Consider the following 18629-nt stretch of genomic DNA (forward strand, 5'->3'; position numbering starts at 1 on the left):
TTCCTTGCTCTGACATATGTTATATCTTGTACAAAATTAGCTCTAAGAGAATGTCTTAAGAAATAATTAGGCTAGACTTCGTTAACAAAGAGCAGCTTTACTGAATAAAGAAGTTAACAGATCTCCCTTGACCCCACAGTTTTACTAAAAAGCATCCCAGAAGAGAGTCCTCCGTTTACTGATGGACCTTTACAGCGGAAGGTTTGGGGTTAGACTTTGTTTAGTCTCATAAAGTCTGACAAAATAAGTCTTGTCCAAATTTTAATGTATTCAAAAACTTTTTACACAGAACACATTGCAGTTAAAAATGTAATTGTTCCTTTGCATGCACTAGACCAAGGTTCTTTAATTCTGCTCCTTTGGGTTCACTGTCCCGGGCTGTGTTGAGCGTAGAATAATTGCCAGCGGTCTCTACAATCAATAGGCTCAATAAAGCAGAGCTAAAGAGTTGAGCTCCAATTCTGTTCATCTTTTGTATTATTGAAAATTAAAAGCAGGTATGCAAGCTTGGGCTATAGGCATGAAAACACTCTTGATGACTAGTTCATCACAGGTCTAACATACACACTCACACTTAAAGGAAGTGTATGTAAGATTCTGGCCAAAACTGGTACTGCAATCACTTTCAAATCCCATTCATTTTTGAGTCACTTTGACAGCGAATAACTTTACATCTGAGGTGTTTAAAGACTCTTTCTAAAGAAACACGACAAAGGCTCCATTACCTTTTCATCTACCATTCACTATCGCTCTGTAGAAGCCATTTTGTAAAAATAGGCTAAAAATTGCGTCATAAGCACGCCACTCTCTGTCGCACAGTAGAGAAATGACCGTATAGACCTTTATAGACAGGGGGAGAAGCTCGCAGGCACGCACTGGTTTTACATTTTAAAATAAATAAATACAATGCAAAATTACAAAATTAATCAGAATACTTTGCCAAAAGTTGCTCCTGCTCCCGCTCTATGTCTCTGCAAGATTCTGTGATTCAGATTTCACATTGCACAACTACTAGAAGACTTACAATTGTCAGACAGTTTGCTCACATCACGGCTGCGTCCGAAACCTGGAAAATGCTGCCTTCGGAGGACACATTTCAAGGCAGGAAGGCATCGTCTCCTGAGATACCTTCATCTGATTGATTTTTGAAGGCAGCATACGTGTATCCTTCACTGCCTTTGATATCCCACAATCCTGTGCTTTCCATCCAGTGACAGTTGAGCTGGGGGGAAAAAGATGGCGTCCGAAAGTTGCGTTTGCTGGTCAGTTTGGGTGAATATGTGTTTTTTTCCAATATCTTCCACTTCTAATGTCATTTCTAGCGAGAAATGACTAATGTAGTAATTAAATATGTGTTTAGTTCTCACCAAAGCTCTCTCTATTTTGCTGTAGATCATTAAACTGTTACACGGCCTTAGAAGTCGGAATCCTATTGGTGACGTCACGGACACTACGTCCATATTTTATTTTACAGTCTATGGGTATAGCAGTGGTAGGAGGTGGTACAAAATGTATACGTAAACAGCTAAACATCGAGCCTTAGTAACGTAAATAGGAAAATATTAGCGTTATTTTGTCATTTATTGAGCAGTAGACTAGATGGAGCCTATTACCTCCAGTCTTTGTGCTAAGCTAGGCTAGCAGCGTGTGTGTCAGACAGAGTTACGGCGTGCACTGAGATAAAAATGTATAGACTTATCTAACTCTGAGGGATACGGTGAATAAGATAAACTCCCAAAAAGTCGGCGTGTTCCTTTAAGGCCAATTGACTCTTTTCAATTTACCTGTCCTGCATGTCTTTAAATTCTGGGAGAAATCTTTCTTTTAAAAAAAAAATCACCTGAGCCAGCCAAGCTATCAGACAATCGATTTATCTAATCAATACAACAGATGAGGCACAATCAAGACTGAAAAAAGAAAAGGACTGGGTGTGGGAGAGAGAAAGAGTGTGAGAACATTGCTGAAAATGAAAACCAACCTCATTGTGACCCTGTGAATAAAACTCGCAGGATGCCTTTATGCGTCATGCTACATCAACTGTTACAGACAATTTTTCAAAGGAAGTAAAATGAATCTATACTACTACTCTGTGGTTCACTGTAATATGAAGCAGAAGATAACAGAGAAAGCACAAAAGAACAAGGAAATGAATTGCTGTCCAAAAGACCACTAGCCTATAAAAGGCTTTGAGCCAAGCTGCTCAAAAGTACAGGAAACCACTTCAGTTTATAGACAGGTGATCAACAGGACCGTATTATATTTTTCTTAATTTAGCACATACTTTGATATCCAAAGTCATTTTGAAATAGGAAACTCTCACCTGCGGCACTCTGGGTTCACTGTAAGTGCATTGCTCAAGTAGACATTGGTCCTCATGAATTATTCTTTGGAATTATTAAAGGAACTGTATGTAAGAAATTTATTTCAATTAATCATAAAATTGCCCTGTAATGTCACTAGACATTAAGAAATCATGTTAATTTATATCACTGACAACAGTACTGATGTTGATGTTGACATGTTGTGTTTTGGCCCGAAGCTCCGCCCTCCACCTAATCGACCAATCATGAAGTCAGTAGTGTTTGAGTATCCGGGTTGCCAGATCTGCTCTAGTTAACAAAGCTGCAGATCTACAAACGTTCCTGCTGATCCTATCTGGCAACCTTGAGTCAGGGGGAGGGGGAGAGAGGATACACCACCATTTGAATGTGATTGCAGTACCAGTTTTGGCCACAATCTTACATACACTTCCTTTAACTTGTGCACAAAGAATAAATAACAATGTGGAGCTCTAAAAATGGCGTTGTGTCAAATAACTTTAAATACGACATGGTTGACTTGATACAGCTAAAAAAAAAAAAAAATACCCACAAATTTAAGATTAGAGTTTGCACTTGAAATCCATCAGCATTATTTCATTTCAGGTTCAATGTACTGGACAGAAATCATCATGCCCCGAAATGAATAAACCAATGGACCTGTAGTAATTTATGGACCATCACACATTTCATTTTTCATTACTCCCGGTTCTCTCGATAGGGTCTGTTTCTTGAGATGGAATAAGTAACTATTGTATGTGGGGTTTTAATGTTTTGTTCTTGTTCTTGCATGTGTGTTTTTGGAGATGTTTATGAGCAGTCATTGTCCATTGAAGTTTATCAAGCTCTCATGGCCAGGTGTCCAGCTCTCTTTCTGTAGTGGTGAAATAAATAATGCATTGGCTATTTTGAACATTTTAAGCCTTTCTTAGGCTGCTTTCTTCCATTTTTCCCCTTCACATGGTTGAATTAATTTCTATGAAGAATGTCCTTGAAGGTCCTTCAAATTCTATCCCTGAATAAATTAGGCTATATAATAGGCAATAATACAGGAAAAAATACAGTGTTTTGTTGAATGCAAATAGTTGTCTCATTTATTGACCAAACTTCTTTCCTGGGTTAAATTGAACAATTGCATTTATTGCTGTTCATTTGTTATGCATGAAGCAAGAGAAAAATATTAATGCATGCACAGAACAGGTGCACCGGAGTGAAATCGCATTCCTGGTCGCCTTGGTCTCTTTATTTCTATTTATCATCAATTTACTTTTTCTGGGACGTTTAGCTGTGCATGCCGTTCTTGAGAGTTCAAATCGTGAGTCAATCGATTTGCATTGTATCTTTCCCATTCCAAATTCAGCACATTAAGCTTACGGCGGCCCACATGGACTGCCCGCTGTTAATGTGGAACGCGATATTGACAAGTAAAACCCTCTTTTCCTGCCAGGGAAAAAAACATGCATAAAAAGAAAGACGCTTTTTAAAAAATAAACAAAATATTCTAGTTTTTATTTATGTTACAGTATAACAGTGAAAACACAAAGTCAGAAACTCCCGTCAATGACAGGGATTTGTCACAAATTCAGGAAATTTACGTCAATAGGCCTTTTTCACTGAAGTCTAAACGCACATCCAGTTCAGCGCCTGTTGTTTGTGCAATGAGGGATACTACAGTGACACTTCGATGTTGCTTCAGCCATTGTTGTTTTATCCGGAAGTCACTTTCCACAGCAAGCGCTGAACCAGTTGTGTGCTGCCTTCACGTGCTATTGGAATTATTGTAAATACGAGTTACGTAAATACAAGGTAAAAAGTGCACTTGAATGTCCTCTGATGTCATGTTTACCACAGGGAAGATTAGAAATAATTTTGATACCCAAATTCCCAAAATGGCCGTGCCATAATATTTGAACATGGTGGTGGGGAGAACTAGCCTACACTGGGGCGGCAGTGGCTCAGTGGTTCAAGTAGATTGTCTACAAACTGGAAGGTTGGTGGTTCGATCCCCGGTTCCACCTGACCAAGTGTCAAGGTGTCCATGAGCAAGACACCTAAGCCCAACTGCTCCCGACGAGGAGCCTTACATGGCTGACACCACTGCCGGTGTATGAATGAGAGAGTGATTGGGTGAATGTGAGGCAAGATGTAAAGCGCTTTGGATGGCCATAGGGTCTGTTAAAAGTGCTATATAAATGCAGTCCATTTACCATTTACTGCTGTGACACGTAGCTATTATTTATTTGTTTTTACCCCAAAACAGCTAGATCGTCTATATAGTCTTTTATTGTAGCTAGTGTAGGCCTATATTTACATAGGCTAACACTAATCATTTTAAGCGTAGACTATTGGCCTATGTTTTATAGCTACAGCAAAATTTGACAGAGATTGCAGAATCTAACATCATACATTTTTATTGTCAGTATATGCTATACACTAGAAATAATTTGGAGTTTTACAAAGCACTTGAATGCAACAAGTTCGTAATCACGACTTCTGAAGTGGGAAGTAGGACATTTCAGATAGCATGTGAAGGCAGCATTAGAAGTTCCGTGAAAAATAGCACAAAAACAAATCTAAATCAATCAATAAATAAAAATAATTTCTTACAGTACATATAATTAAAGACTATAGATAAGGTTAAAAAAAATAAGAACTTTACTTTTTGCTGTCAACAGATATCTCTGATATTTGAAACAAACCGAATTTCCTTTTGGGGGGGGGGGGGGTGAAATGCTGTTTCATGCATACTGAGCTTTTTACACTGTTAAAGACTTGGATTCCCATCCTAAACATAGACAAAGTTTCAAAAACTAAGTTGGGCGTTTGATGGAGTATTTCTGTGTCAAAAATACTCCTTCCGGTTTCTCACAAGTTTCGGAGAGTTTTTTCGAGTATGAGTCGACTTGACGTCGACAGAGCGGAAGGTCCTTGTATGGGCCGTACGAGCTCTTCTCCCAGGAAGGGTGGGTGCGTGCGCCCGTGACTAGAACAAAAGAGCAAATGCACGCCCCAAAAACACTGCTCTCAAGCTGCAGATCCACTCGTCCGTGCAACACTTCTGTCACACCACACTTTATTCCTACGGGTGACGTCAAGCGGCTTTAACGCGCCCGCATAGCATTCCGGGAAGGCAGCGCTGCATTTGAACCGATTTGAACGCAGAAATGACGGGAAGCTTCACAACATCATGCTTCAGTCGTGTCGCAAAAGTGGATCTCCACCGTTCACTGCTGTCACAGGACTTCACGAAATCAACAGTTACCAAAGAAGTGTGTTTTTGACGGAGCGGTCCCAGCGATAAAGGTTTACGGTCCTGCTTCAAATGTCTATGTTGTTGGCTATCAAACAACACGACAACAGCAAGTAAGTAAACAACAACACGATCGTGTATTCAGTTATCAATGGAGTATGCAATGTAAGGTGTGTGTTTAAATACATTTATTTAGCTGACAATATAGGTGTCATTTTTTTTATTGTAAAACCACCCAAAGATAAACCTAGTGGACGTTCACACAAAGCGTGCTTCTTCATTCAAATGCGCTAACGTTACTCCATAGTTTTTTTTTATACCCTATCTGACATGAAAAAACGTTTTGCTTGCTACTGCTAAGGTTTAGTCGCATACAATAGTCCATAAACCAAATCATCATCATATACCACGAGTAAACAAACACAAATGTTGACAGGCCACTAAATACAGGTCCTTCTCAAATAATTAGCATATTGTGATAAAGTTCATTATTTTCCATAATGTAATGATAAAAATTAAACTTTCATATATTTTAGATTCATTGCACACCAACTGAAATATTTCAGGCCTTCTATTGTTTTAATACTGATGATTTTGGCATACATCTCAAAAAATTAGCATATTTCATCCGGCCAATGAAAGAAAAGTGTTTTTAATACAAAAAAGTCAACCTTCAAATAATTATGTTCAGTTATGCACTCAATACTTGGTCGGGAATCCTTTTGCAGAAATGACTGCTTCAATGCGGCGTGGCATGGAGGCAATCAGCCTGTGGCACTGCTGAGGTGTTATGGAGGCCCAGGATGCTTCGATAGCAGCCTTAAGCTCATCCAGAGTGTTGGGTCTTGCGTCTCTCAACTTTCTCTTCACAATATCCCACAGATTCTCTATGGGGTTCAGGTCAGGAGAGTTGGCAGGCTAATTGAGCACAGTAATACCATGGTCAGTAAACCATTTACCAGCGGTTTTGGCACTGTGAGCAGGTGCCAGGTCGTAGCCTTACAAGCCAGATCCACATCAAGATGTTTGGTCTGGAAACTTACCATAGACAGGGCTCAATCCGAGGGGCGGGATAAACATTGTCTTTCAAACTCCCTCTGCACGCGATAGGATAGCGCTACACCAACCAGAGCAACAAAGGTGAAGCAGAGCTCGCTGACTGATTAAACATTCGCCGTATCCGGTCGGCTAAACTCCAAACACATCTTCCCTTTTTAAGAATGACTTCAGTGCCGTTCTTTGTTCTTTTCTCAGAGAAAAGCTTAACTCCAAGTCTTCAAGAGTCGCGGTCAAAGCCGGCCGTCCGCCAGTTTCTGTCGGGCCCCACCCACCGACTCTATACATGATGTGATTGGGCCGTCCAGATTGTGAGGAATACAGCTCAGATGGGTATTGAGAGTTCCTAGACGAGACTTGCGGACAAATTAAATTTGCTGCCACTAGGGTGCGTCTAGATTTTTAGGCTAGCCAGGTCGTGCTGAAAAACGAAATATTCATCTCCATAAAGCTTTTCAGCAGATGGAAGCATGAAGTGCTCCAAAATCTCCTGATAGCTAGCTGCATTGACCCTGCCCTTGATAAAACTCAGTGGACCAACACCAGCAGCTGACATGGCACCCCAGACCATCACTGACTGTGGGTACTTGACACTGGACTTCAGGCATTTTGGCATTTCCTTCTCCCCAGTCTTCCTCTAGACTCTGGTACCTTGATTTCCGAATGACATGCAAAATTTGCTTTCATCCGAAAAGAGGTACGTTGGACCACTGAGCAACAGTCCAGTGCTGCTTCTCTGTAGCCCAAAAGTGGCTTGACCTGGGGAATGCGGCACCTGTAGCCCATTTCCTGCACACGCCTGTGCACGGTGGCTCTGGATGTTTCTACTCCAGACTCAGTCCACTGCTTCCGCAGGGCCCCCAAGGTCTGGAATCGGTCCTTCTCCACAATCTTCCTCAGGGTCCGGTCACCTCTTCTCGTTGTGCAGCGTTTTTTGCCACACTTTTTCCTTCCCACTGACTTCCCACTGAGGTGTCTTTATACAGCACTCTGGGAAAAGCCTATTTGTTCAGAAATTTCTTTCTGTGTCTTGCCCTCTGGCTTGAGGGTGTCAATGATGGCCTTCTGGACAGCAGTCAGTTTGGCAGTCTTAAACATGATTGCGGTTTTGAGTAATGAACCAGGCTGGGAGTTTTTAAAAGGAATCTTTTGCTGGTGTTTAGAGTTAATTACCGTAATTCCTCAAATAAAGACCGGGGCCTTTATTTACCTGAACTGCTGATGGGAACCGGCGTTTATTTGAAGCAGGCTTTTATTAGGGGCAGGTCTGTATTTCTAATTCCATCTGTTTGAAATGTAATTGCCTTATGTAAACCGTTTTCCATTTAAAGTGATTGTTCCAGTGGACAAATATCATTGATTTTTTTTTTTTTAAACATTTGCAAAAATATCACAAAATAATACGCATTTTTTTGTAATTCTGCGCGCAGCTCCGCATCCAAAGATGAACGAGTTAACGGTTGCGTCATAACCAACGCGACTCTGTCGCACAGTAGAGAAATTACCGTATAGACATGAGGAGACGCTCAGAAACAATCTTTTACTGTCTATGAGACAGTCGGGGGGATGTGGAGACATAAAGTCTGATAAAGTCAAGGGAGAAGAATGGGGAGAAGCCCATAGTGAGCCAAAAGCAACGGGAGAAAACATTTAAACAACGTGATTCAGATTTTACTTTCCACAACTACTAGAAGACCTACAGCTGTCAGACAGAAGGCTCACGTCACATCTACATCGTCAAGCTCAGTCTGAGCCTGCGCAGTTCGCTCAGCCATCAGGAAGTGAGTGCTCCTGATTGGCCTCATTTTCTGCTGTTGAAGTCAATGCTCTGTCCATTTCTTTTACTGTCTATGCTTAAGACGCGGCGCTGCGTGGAGCTGAGCTTCAAGGCTTGGGTGCGACCCCCTTAAGAAGACATAAAAGAGACGAGAGGCTAATATTAGGTGCGTCTTAATCAGCTCCCTAGTTCAGTAGTCAGGGCACTGATCAGGACATACCGGTAAGTCAATGGGCTGACTCCCTGATCAGTGCCCTGACCACTGACGGACCAGATTGAGGCGCACGCATTGTGAAGATCGATATTTGTAGCCTGCCTGACACGGCATTTCCACAGACGTCGCATCTCTCATAGACTACAGTAGCCTATTTAAAATGGCACATGCATCCGTTATATTCTCAATTTAATTTACAAAGCAATCCTTGTAAAGTTTTTAGGTTAACTATAGAAGAAACCGGGATTAGTGTGTCGCTCTGGCATGACTTGCATCGGGGCTCGTGGCATCAGGATGGTTTCGCATTAAATAAACAGCATTTAGGTGATTATCCACTCATTTTCCACCGGCCTTTATTTGAGACCGGCATTTATTTGTTCGTGCTGACCACGCCCCCGGCCACTATCAGAGGCCAGGCGTTTAATTGACTACAGACTTTTATTTGAGGAAATACGGTAGTTGATTCAGATGATTAGGTTAATAGCTCGTTTAGAGAACCTTTTAATGATATACTAATTTTTTGAGACAGGAATTTTGGGTTTTCATGAGCTGTTTGTCAAAATCATCAGACCTGAAATATTTCAGTTGGTGTGCAATGAATCTAAAATATAAGAAAGTTAAATTTTTATCACTACATTATGGAAAATAATTAACTTTATCACAATATGCTATTTTTTTTGAGAAGGACCTGTACAGTACATAGCCTACCACAGAGACAGGACATCTTGCTGTTGCTGTTTCTCCTGTTCAGTTTATTTCAGCCTCCGGATCTGATTCTGGATCATATATGTATTAGTTGAATCTGATTGATAGCTATGGTTTATTAGGGTAACGTTTTCTCCATGCTTGAGGATGTCAGCTTTCAGAAGCTCTCGTGCTGTAGCTCCGCACTCGTCATTCTTTAGCTCCGCCCACACGATACACCTCCAGCTGCTCGTTTTTTTCCGGAAAGACTCGGAACAGCCTATCTTTCTTTTAAAAAGATAATAAAACTAAAGACTTTTCGGAGATATGAAGGATGCAATACTACTCTATAGGTACTCAAGATTGACATGAGATTGACTGAGTTTTTCACCCCCCCTTTAAATAACCCAACACGTTGTCCAACATATTTTCTGACCTATACAAAAACAGTTCACTCTCATGCAACATTAAAAGGTACCAACGGTTTCCTTTTAGTCTGCCAGTACAGCATAATTGGCCAATTTTAGACACTTTAATAATTAACGAGGCAAAAAATAAGGAGCAATTTCTGTCTCCAGAGAAATGACAGCGTACAAGGAATTTTTACTGCGACAGGGCAGACTGTCAGCCCACAGACTGCGCCGCAGAATCAGTAATTACTCTTTATCAATCAAACTCATTTGGAAATAAATACCGCAGAAAAGTAGCCTGTGTAAATGGGAGTCCTTCATCACCAGCTCTATAATACATTTACTGACATGTTTGCCAACCAAACCTGTGCCCTTAAGTGTCCTACAACACCTTGTTCTAGCAGGACACCAGTGCACATTTTAAATGGATTACCTTGCTCACTGCAAGACACCTGTTAGTTAAATTAAATTCTGTTTTCAGGATTAACGCCTTCTGTCCGTATAAAAGCCAAAATACAAACACTGTTGTTGTTTTTTTACGTTCCTTTATTCTCATTGCACGAGAGGCTAAGTTGCCATAATACACAAGAGTATGATTGAAAATGAAAATTAAATCAACATTATTCAAAAATGACACCTGTGTTTAATTCTGAATTATCATTCAAAAAGGCAAGACCTGAAACAAATGAAACATTATGGATAAATGGAGATTCTGTACATTAGAAAAAGTCAAAGCACATTAAACCATTTCACTTTGAGGCTTAATACAGCACGTATACATGCAGTTACACTTTTAAATAAATAAAATACTGATATTACATAATGCCCTGGTGAAACAGCACAGAATTAATGAATTAAGACAAACGTATGCAAGTTTCTCTTTAGTTGCTCATAGGAAGTTAGGACTTATAATAATAACAGATAAGAACAGGAATAAGAAAAAGAATCATCTAATTGTATATATATATAAAAAAAACATTACCTTTAGGGGAGATAAAAATTGAAAAGTAAAGCTGTATTGAGAAAGTTTCTTGAATATCATTCCCATGGATTCCATGCAGACGTTAAGTTATTAAAACTTCACAAATGAAGTTTGCCACATGCAAATGGCTCGCGCAAATAAATTAAGAGGATGGCAGAGCAGGAAGAAAGGGATTGAGGTCACAAAAATAACTGATGTAGAAAACTGTCAGACTGATTCAATTTGGCCTGCATACATCAGATTATCATGCACTGTGTCAGTGGAGAAAGTGTCACATTTGCTTAACAGCACCAATCATAAACATGCAGAAATGTTTGGAGGCTCTATGGTGTCCGTCGCGCTGGACTGATGATGTAGCCGACAGAATGCAGAGTACACAGGGAGCTTATAACAGCAGATCCTGTGTCATATGATGTTATGAATGTTTGTTAATTGGCTGCTTCTCTTTGCCACCTGGTCATCTTTGCCATCATTGTCACAGGTTAAAAAGCAACACGTGTTTACATTTACCCTGAGAATGAATGAGGGGTCTGACAGACCACACTGGATTATTAGACAAAATATAAGGCATACCAGGTGTCTATCGAGACACACTGCTTTAACACAAGTGGATATCAACAGTTACACAAACAAAACACACACAACATTAGACGGAGTACTATCAACAGTATGATTGTGAGCTTGAGCATTTTCACATTAAATCAATGGCTTTTAAAACCACAATGGGTTTATTTTTTTGCATAGTCCAACTACTATTCCACACAGTACTGTTCTTCGTCATTCATTGCCCGTTTAAAACATTCTCTAAAGTTCTTACTTTCCACCTTCCGACTTGCGCGGCTATCCTTGTTTCGCACCTGCTCTCTCATTCCTTCTCATACAAAGTAGTCTTAGATTTAACCCAAGTGGGTTCAGAGTTTGGTTTCAGGTCCTCGTGCTGTTAGAACTGGGAAAGAACTGCGTATTCTAGCAAGCTCCATCGCGCACAGATGGCCGAACACTTTATTATACCAATCAGGAGAGCGCCCCCTGTGGGACAGAAACACAAAAGATTAGAATTCACGATGAACTTTAATTCATATTAGCATGTTGTTGTTTTTTTTGTGTAATGTGGAGAACCAAAAAAACACATGCAGTCACGTTCCTGAGAGATCATGCGTAAAACATGCGTGTCTTACCGTAGATCAGCCCTACAGTAGTGTGTGAGCCGGGACCGGCCCATTCCACATGGCTCAATAAAGATGCGTGATGTCAGAAGCACAGCCCGTAACCCTGCCTCCACCTGGACGTTATCATGATCCACAGAGGAGGAAACAAGAACGCACAGCCCCTTTGGAAGATCACTACACCAACGTCTGCAACACAAAATACTACGATTACAAGGAGCCCACAGAATAAAAAAACATTATGTTCAGTTAAATGTTTCAATTATTTTTATAACAAAAACTACAACTTTATTCAGCATTGTCTTCTCTTCCCTGTTTGTTTTCAGTCCTCAAATAATGATTCAAACGGTTATGAATCATCGTATTGATTCATGATTCGGATTGCCAATGTCACATGATTTCAGCAGTTTGACACGCGATCTGAATCATGAATCAATACGATGATTCATAACTGTTTGAATCTTTATTTGAGGTTTGAAAACAAACAGGGAAGGTAAGACAATGCTGAATAAAGTCGTAGTTTTTGCTATTTTTGGACGAAAATTTATTTTTTGATGCTTCAAGAGATTATAACTAACTAACTGATGACACATATGGACTACTTTGATGATGTTTTTATTCCCTTTCTGGACATGGACAGTATAGTGTGCATACATTTCCATACGCTCTCAGAATAAATTTAAAATATCTTGAACTGTGTTCTGAAGATGAACGGAGGTCTTACGGGTGTGAAACGACATTAGGGTGAGTAATTAATGACATCAATTTCATTTTTGGCTGAACTAACCTTTTAAGGATCCTAATAGCTCCACCAAAAGTCTGCATAGAAATCAAGATCTTTCTTATTCTAGAAAGATTCTAATTTGAGCCCATTAGTGTTTTAAATTACACTAATTCTATTAGCAAACCTGTACATGTAAGATATTTGAGGTTCTCTGTTAAAGAATCCAACTGATCACACTAAAATAGTAGTTTGGAGCTGTGTACCTGAGCACTATGAAATTTCTCCGTGGATGTGGAGCCATGCTGTCTGTGATGTAATGGAAAACCTCGGTGTTGTTTTCCAAAGTCTCAATGACTCGACTGTGTAGAAGGTCTTCGTCCCACAGGTGGCGCTCTCGCAGAACACGCTGCAGCACCATAGCAGGAGGGGCTTCGATCTCCACCGAAACACGCCAAAGACGCATTGGCTGCCCGTCTCCTACCTGCAAACAGCCATTATTAAACTGTGAAGATCGTGCCAAAAATACAAATGACGAATGAATGACACACAATAATGAATTTGAAAGATCTGGAAGTAGTTCCGTGGCTATTGGAAATACTGGAAAATGATGATCTAATCAGCAGAAGAGGATATCAGTGCACGTCTCACAGCAGATGGCCACAATGAGCCCATATGAATCGAAGAAAGATCATTTCAGCGGGTGATTTGATGGCAGATGGTCTAAATTCAGTTGTGCCAACAGTTCTCATGGTGCTTGGGCATCTGATATTTAAAGGTTAATCTAAGGCGAGACAGCGTGAACTGCCACGTGCACTAAAATCTCATTCCCCTGAGTTTTAGAAAATTTCCTTCCAGGCAAGTCATTTCATTTAGCGGCCATCTTTGAAACGCCTCTCAGGCCGCTATTTGAGTCATGCAAGTACAGCTCCTATCTCTTTGCATGCAAAACATCACATACTTCAAAGTCGTTCACTAAGCGTACATATTTGAAATCATCAATGATATGTGACAACACAATTTTGTTTCTAAACATAAAAGAAAAAGGATCATTTTTCAAGGACCAGACAGGTGTACATGTACGGTCCTAAGCGTGTGTCTCTGAACATTGACTGTTTCTATAACAATCGGAGCTTCTAACATTTCTGCAGTGAGGCAATGACTTTTCAAATTACACTACTTAAAACTAGTGACTTGTTCCACCATATTGGATGTTGCAGTTTCTCATTCTTTAGTAATACCAGTGCACCATCTTCACATATATCTAAAGTCTTTGGTGTAAGTGACAGGAAACAAGAAGGGTTTGTTATCTGTAAGAAGGTAGAAGGGTACATCTGTCTACTGTGGGCATGTATGCTTCAGCCTCCCCGACTGATGGCAACTGGCCAACTGTTTGACAAACGGACAAAAAAAAATCTTCAATCCATTTTGAGCACATTGAAATGCCCTTTAAAAGCCACATACTTTACAAAATAAATAGTGAAACTGAAACATAGGTATTTGTTCAGCACGTTTCCTATTATGACCGAAATCTGATAATACAGTTAATTACATAAATGAATATATTTTCTTGTCATTCTGACATAATGTCATAATACAGAGGGCAGGACTGTGGGAATCTTTCCAGACACTGGGATTATCAGAATGCTTCAGCATCCGCAACAAAATAAAAACAGCAGCAATTAAACAGGGTTTCAGAAAGGTTTCAAAACCATTTTGTAATATAATCATATTAAATCTTAATTTGCTTTCGCTCTTCTGCAAAGTCTAATTATTGTCATAATCTGCTCTAAAACGGTGTAACTAATGTGTAGATAACATTAAGAGGGGGAATAGTCCCTTATGAATGTGATAAATGTGTTTTATTAATGATTCAGACATCTGAGGTAGATAATGAATGTCCATAAGGGCAACAATCTATTAAGTGATTTTGGAACCATTACTGTCTCTTGCATTTTATAGTTTATATGGCCATCAAAATAAAATGACCCTCACAAATATCATTCACATTAAAAGCAATTAAGACCTTAAGTGTTTTGTGAGGAAAAGAGAAGTTGTTGTGCATATTGGTTAATGGAATTAAACACCTTTCAAGTCAATTTGGTATTATAAAAAATGGGGGAAAATATTTATTTATACAAGTCATCCAGTATATGAAGAAAATGAATCTTGCAAGTAGGTGTTTCTAGGACACCCATGCATTTCCATCAGATCTCAGAACATTCTTTAAGCTTGTTTCTCACATTGCTTCTGGCAAACGGTAGCTGAGATGTCATATGACATCTCAGCAGCAACTTTCTCCTCTTCCAGTGCCACTCTAAAGCAGTGCCTGATGAAGTACCCTGGATGCACAGTCTCTCCAGTCTCCGCCACTGAAGCTTTTAACCTTTGTGCACAGTCGCTGTGTTGAGAACAGCCTGCCGTAGGTAGATTCACAGCTGTGCCATGCTCCTTTCCATTTCTTAATCATTTCTAAATTGATTCGACCACACTCCAAAAGATATTTAGCGACTTGGAAATGGGTTTGTATCTATCCTTGCCTCATGTTTTTCCATTCCTCTTTCATAGAGTTGCTGGAGCTGTTCAATCAATCAATCAATCAATCAATCAATCAATCAATCAACTTGATTTATATAGCACTTTTACAATGACGATTGTTTCAAAGCAGCTTAACAGTGTTAAACAGGAAAATATTGCAAAAAATTGTAGCTTTAACAAGGATGAATCTAGGGCTGCAGCTATCAATTATTTTCGTAATCTATTAATCTAGCACTTGATCGATCGATTAATCGGATAATTACTTTTCTCTTTATTAAAGAGCAATACTAAATATATAAGAGAAAAGAAGATGGGTATCTTAAAATCTAATTTGTTTTATTGCTGAAATTTCATACATTAATAACTGTGAAACTAAATTTTAATGCATACAATTGCAATATTATATTAAAAAATTTAAACTTTAAAAGGTAAACATAGTTCAATCTAAAACTAAACCTACAACCAATAAACTAAAATACTAGCAATATAAATAACAATAATGCCTAAACTTTGTATTTATGTTGTGCAACTTAACTTTCTTGTTTCAGCTTCTGCTCAGGCATGACACAAGCCTTTAAATGTCTTTTGAAGGCTGTGTGGCTTTTGTAAGAAGCAAAAAATATTGGACAGGGTAACTTGAAATAAGAACAAGAGTAGAGATGCGCGGATCAGCTTTAACGTCACCGAATCTGCTGTTAAAAAAAATAAAAATAAAAAATAATTAATAATAATAATATATATATATATATATATATATATATATATATATATATATATATATATATATATATATATATATATATATATATATATAAATATATATATATAAATATATATATATATATAAATATATATAAATATATATAATATATATATATATATATATATATATATATATATATATATATATATATATATATATATATATATATATATATATATATATATATATATATAGTTTATCAGCAGGACCTGTATCTGCACCTTTGAGCAAGGAGGAACAGGATGAGTACTGCCAGAGCCCTACAAAATCACCTCCAGCTGGCCACTGGTGTGAATGTCTCTAACCAAACAATCAGAAACAGACTTCATGAGGGTTGCCTGAGGGCCCGACGTCCTCTAGTGGGCCCTGTGCTCAGTGCCCATCACCGTGGAGCTTGATTGGCATTTGCCATTGAACACCAAAATTGACAGGTCTACCACTGGTGCCCTGTGCTTTTCACAGATAAGAGCAGGTTCAACCTGAGCATGTCACAGTCAAGAAAAGGTCTGGAGAAGCTGTGGACTTATGCTGCATGTAACATCTTTTAGCATGACTGGTTTGGTGATGGGTCAGTGATGGTCTGGGGAGGCATTTCCATGGGGGCACGCACAGACCTCTACAAGCTAGACAATGGCATCCTGACGGCCATTAGGTATCGGGATGAAATCCTTGGACCCATTGTCAGACCCTATGCTGGTACAGTGGGTCCTGGGTTCCTCCTGGTGCACAACAATGCCCGGCTTCATGTGGTAAGAGTATGCAGGATGAAGGAATTGATAACATTAAATGGCCACCACACTCACACTCACCTGACCTAAATCTAAAAGAACACCTCTGGGACATTGTGTTCCTGTCCATATGACGGTACTAGGGTGCACCTCAGATTGTCCAGGAGCTCAATAATGCCCTGGTCCAGATCTGGGATGAAATATCCCAGGAAACCATCCATTGTCTCATTAAGAGCGTTCCCCGACATTGTCAGGCATGCATACAAGCATGTGGGGGCCATACAACCTACTGAGTACCATTTTGAGTTGTTGCAATGAAATTTCAGCAAAATGGACTAGCCTGCTGCAAAAAAAAATTCACTTTGATTTTCAGGGTGTCTTTGAATTCAGTCCTTGTAGGTAGATCATTTTCATTTCCATCAAACAATGTGGCATCCTTTTGTTCATAACACATTACCTAGTCCATATTAGTATAGATACCCAGCATGATATTTTTCCCCATTGAAATCTGATGCGTTTTTTTAAAGTGTTCCTTTATTTTTTTTGAAAAGTGTGTATATAATATATATATGCAAAAGTGTATATATAAAATGCAATTATATGTAATTAGTTAATGAATTCATAAAAATTAATAAAGCTTTGTTCTAAGTATATGTCTGTATCTCTACCTTTTTATAAGCCAGTTCAGTGTTGTCAGGTCCATGGGCATGATGCCAGCCTTTACTCCGCTCAGATGCCTCCCTGAGAAGACACTGAATGTTGTCTTCCAGGTATGCCCGATAATCCACAGGCTCGCCCAGGGCATTCACCCCGAGCCCGTGCAGAGGCAATGGCTGGGCGTCAGCTGCAACATAAGAATTCCTAGACTGGAGCATCATTTCATGTGGGATCTGCAGAAAGAAAAAGTGACAGAGAGCTGATCAGTAAAAAAAAAAGAGCAGCTCCTGGTCCCCAAAATGAATTCCTGTCACTGTTAATCTATACAAAATATGCAAGAAATATGCAAGTCATCACAATATGGCGACTTGAAATAAAGACAGACACTGACAAACACAGTGAGTTATCAACAGACACTAGAAAATATAAAGTGGCTACCTGGAACAGCTTCTTGCATTCCGTGATCATGTGACTAAGGCAGTGTGTGGCAGCCATGTTCTCACTCAAGTCTTTTTGGACAGGCTTGTCTCCACCTTTCCTGCTTATGAGCCTTTAACCAAACCGAACATAAAAAAATATAAACAAAAAAGTTGAACAAAAAAAAAGAAACAGTTCTTTGAGAAATTACTACATGTTACTACATGTTGTTTTGGGGAAAAATAGCAATAATCTTCATTCCATTCTGTTATGATTGTTACTTTTCATCAACTTTTTAGAATATTAGATCGCTTTTCTTGTGAGTACCTTTGCTGTTACCTCAGTGAAGGCAAAACATGACACACACACACACACCTTGGTGAAGCTCCATCTTTCTTGGAGGCATTCAGGTGTAGTATGGAGGGTGCGAGACAGACAGCCAGACTCTCTGCAGTCATCTGGTTTTCCTGTGCAGATGCAATATCACTGAGGAAATAGAGCAACGTCTGTAGAACCTCTCTGTTCTCATCAGGCAGCAGGATCACGGCTGCCTGCACGGCCTGTAAACGCTGCTCTGCTGGAACGACTACACACACACACACACGTGGGAGAGAGTTGTGAAGCTTACAGAAGCAATGATGTGAACTTGGGAACACACACAAAAAAGTGAGACTGTGTGTCACTCACACTGGTATGCATGTAGAAAAGTGTCTGTAAGTTTGGTGGTGAGCACGGGTTCAGGCAGATCCCTAAAGTACTGTTTAATCAGGTCAGCCACATCATAAGCCGATTGGCCCTGGTAGGTCACATGATCGGGGGAATTCTCATTAAGCTGCCTGAGGGCCTGGATCCGGGATTTAACCCCTGATTTCCGGAATATTCCCACCTGTAGAGAGGAATTTAAGATAGGAAGCTGACAAAAAAAAGCATGTTTGTGTGGATGAGTGT

At 39.5% G+C, this 18629-nt stretch overlaps 1 protein-coding gene across 4 annotated transcripts in view; it reads right to left on the reverse strand.

Moving 5' to 3' along the window:
- Positions 1 to 10243: 10243 nt before the first annotated feature.
- The window catches only part of stard8 (StAR related lipid transfer domain containing 8), an 82873-nt gene continuing 74487 nt past the window's right edge, over positions 10244 to 18629 (reverse strand). For all 4 annotated transcript variants that reach the window (XM_067438584.1, XM_067438583.1, XM_067438582.1 and 1 more), the window contains 7 exons: positions 18369 to 18567; positions 18057 to 18267; positions 17703 to 17814; positions 17276 to 17497; positions 12845 to 13062; positions 11870 to 12046; positions 10244 to 11720 (listed from right to left, as the gene is read on the reverse strand). In XM_067438584.1, coding sequence (XP_067294685.1) covers positions 11603 to 11720; positions 11870 to 12046; positions 12845 to 13062; positions 17276 to 17497; positions 17703 to 17814; positions 18057 to 18267; positions 18369 to 18567 — 1257 coding nt within the window. In that variant the 3' untranslated portion in view covers positions 10244 to 11602. The remainder of the gene's footprint in view (positions 11721 to 11869; positions 12047 to 12844; positions 13063 to 17275; positions 17498 to 17702; positions 17815 to 18056; positions 18268 to 18368; positions 18568 to 18629) is intronic.

Source organism: Pseudorasbora parva, chromosome 3 (assembly GCF_024679245.1).
Source record: "Pseudorasbora parva isolate DD20220531a chromosome 3, ASM2467924v1, whole genome shotgun sequence".
NCBI classification, from domain to species: Eukaryota; Metazoa; Chordata; class Actinopteri; order Cypriniformes; family Gobionidae; genus Pseudorasbora; species Pseudorasbora parva.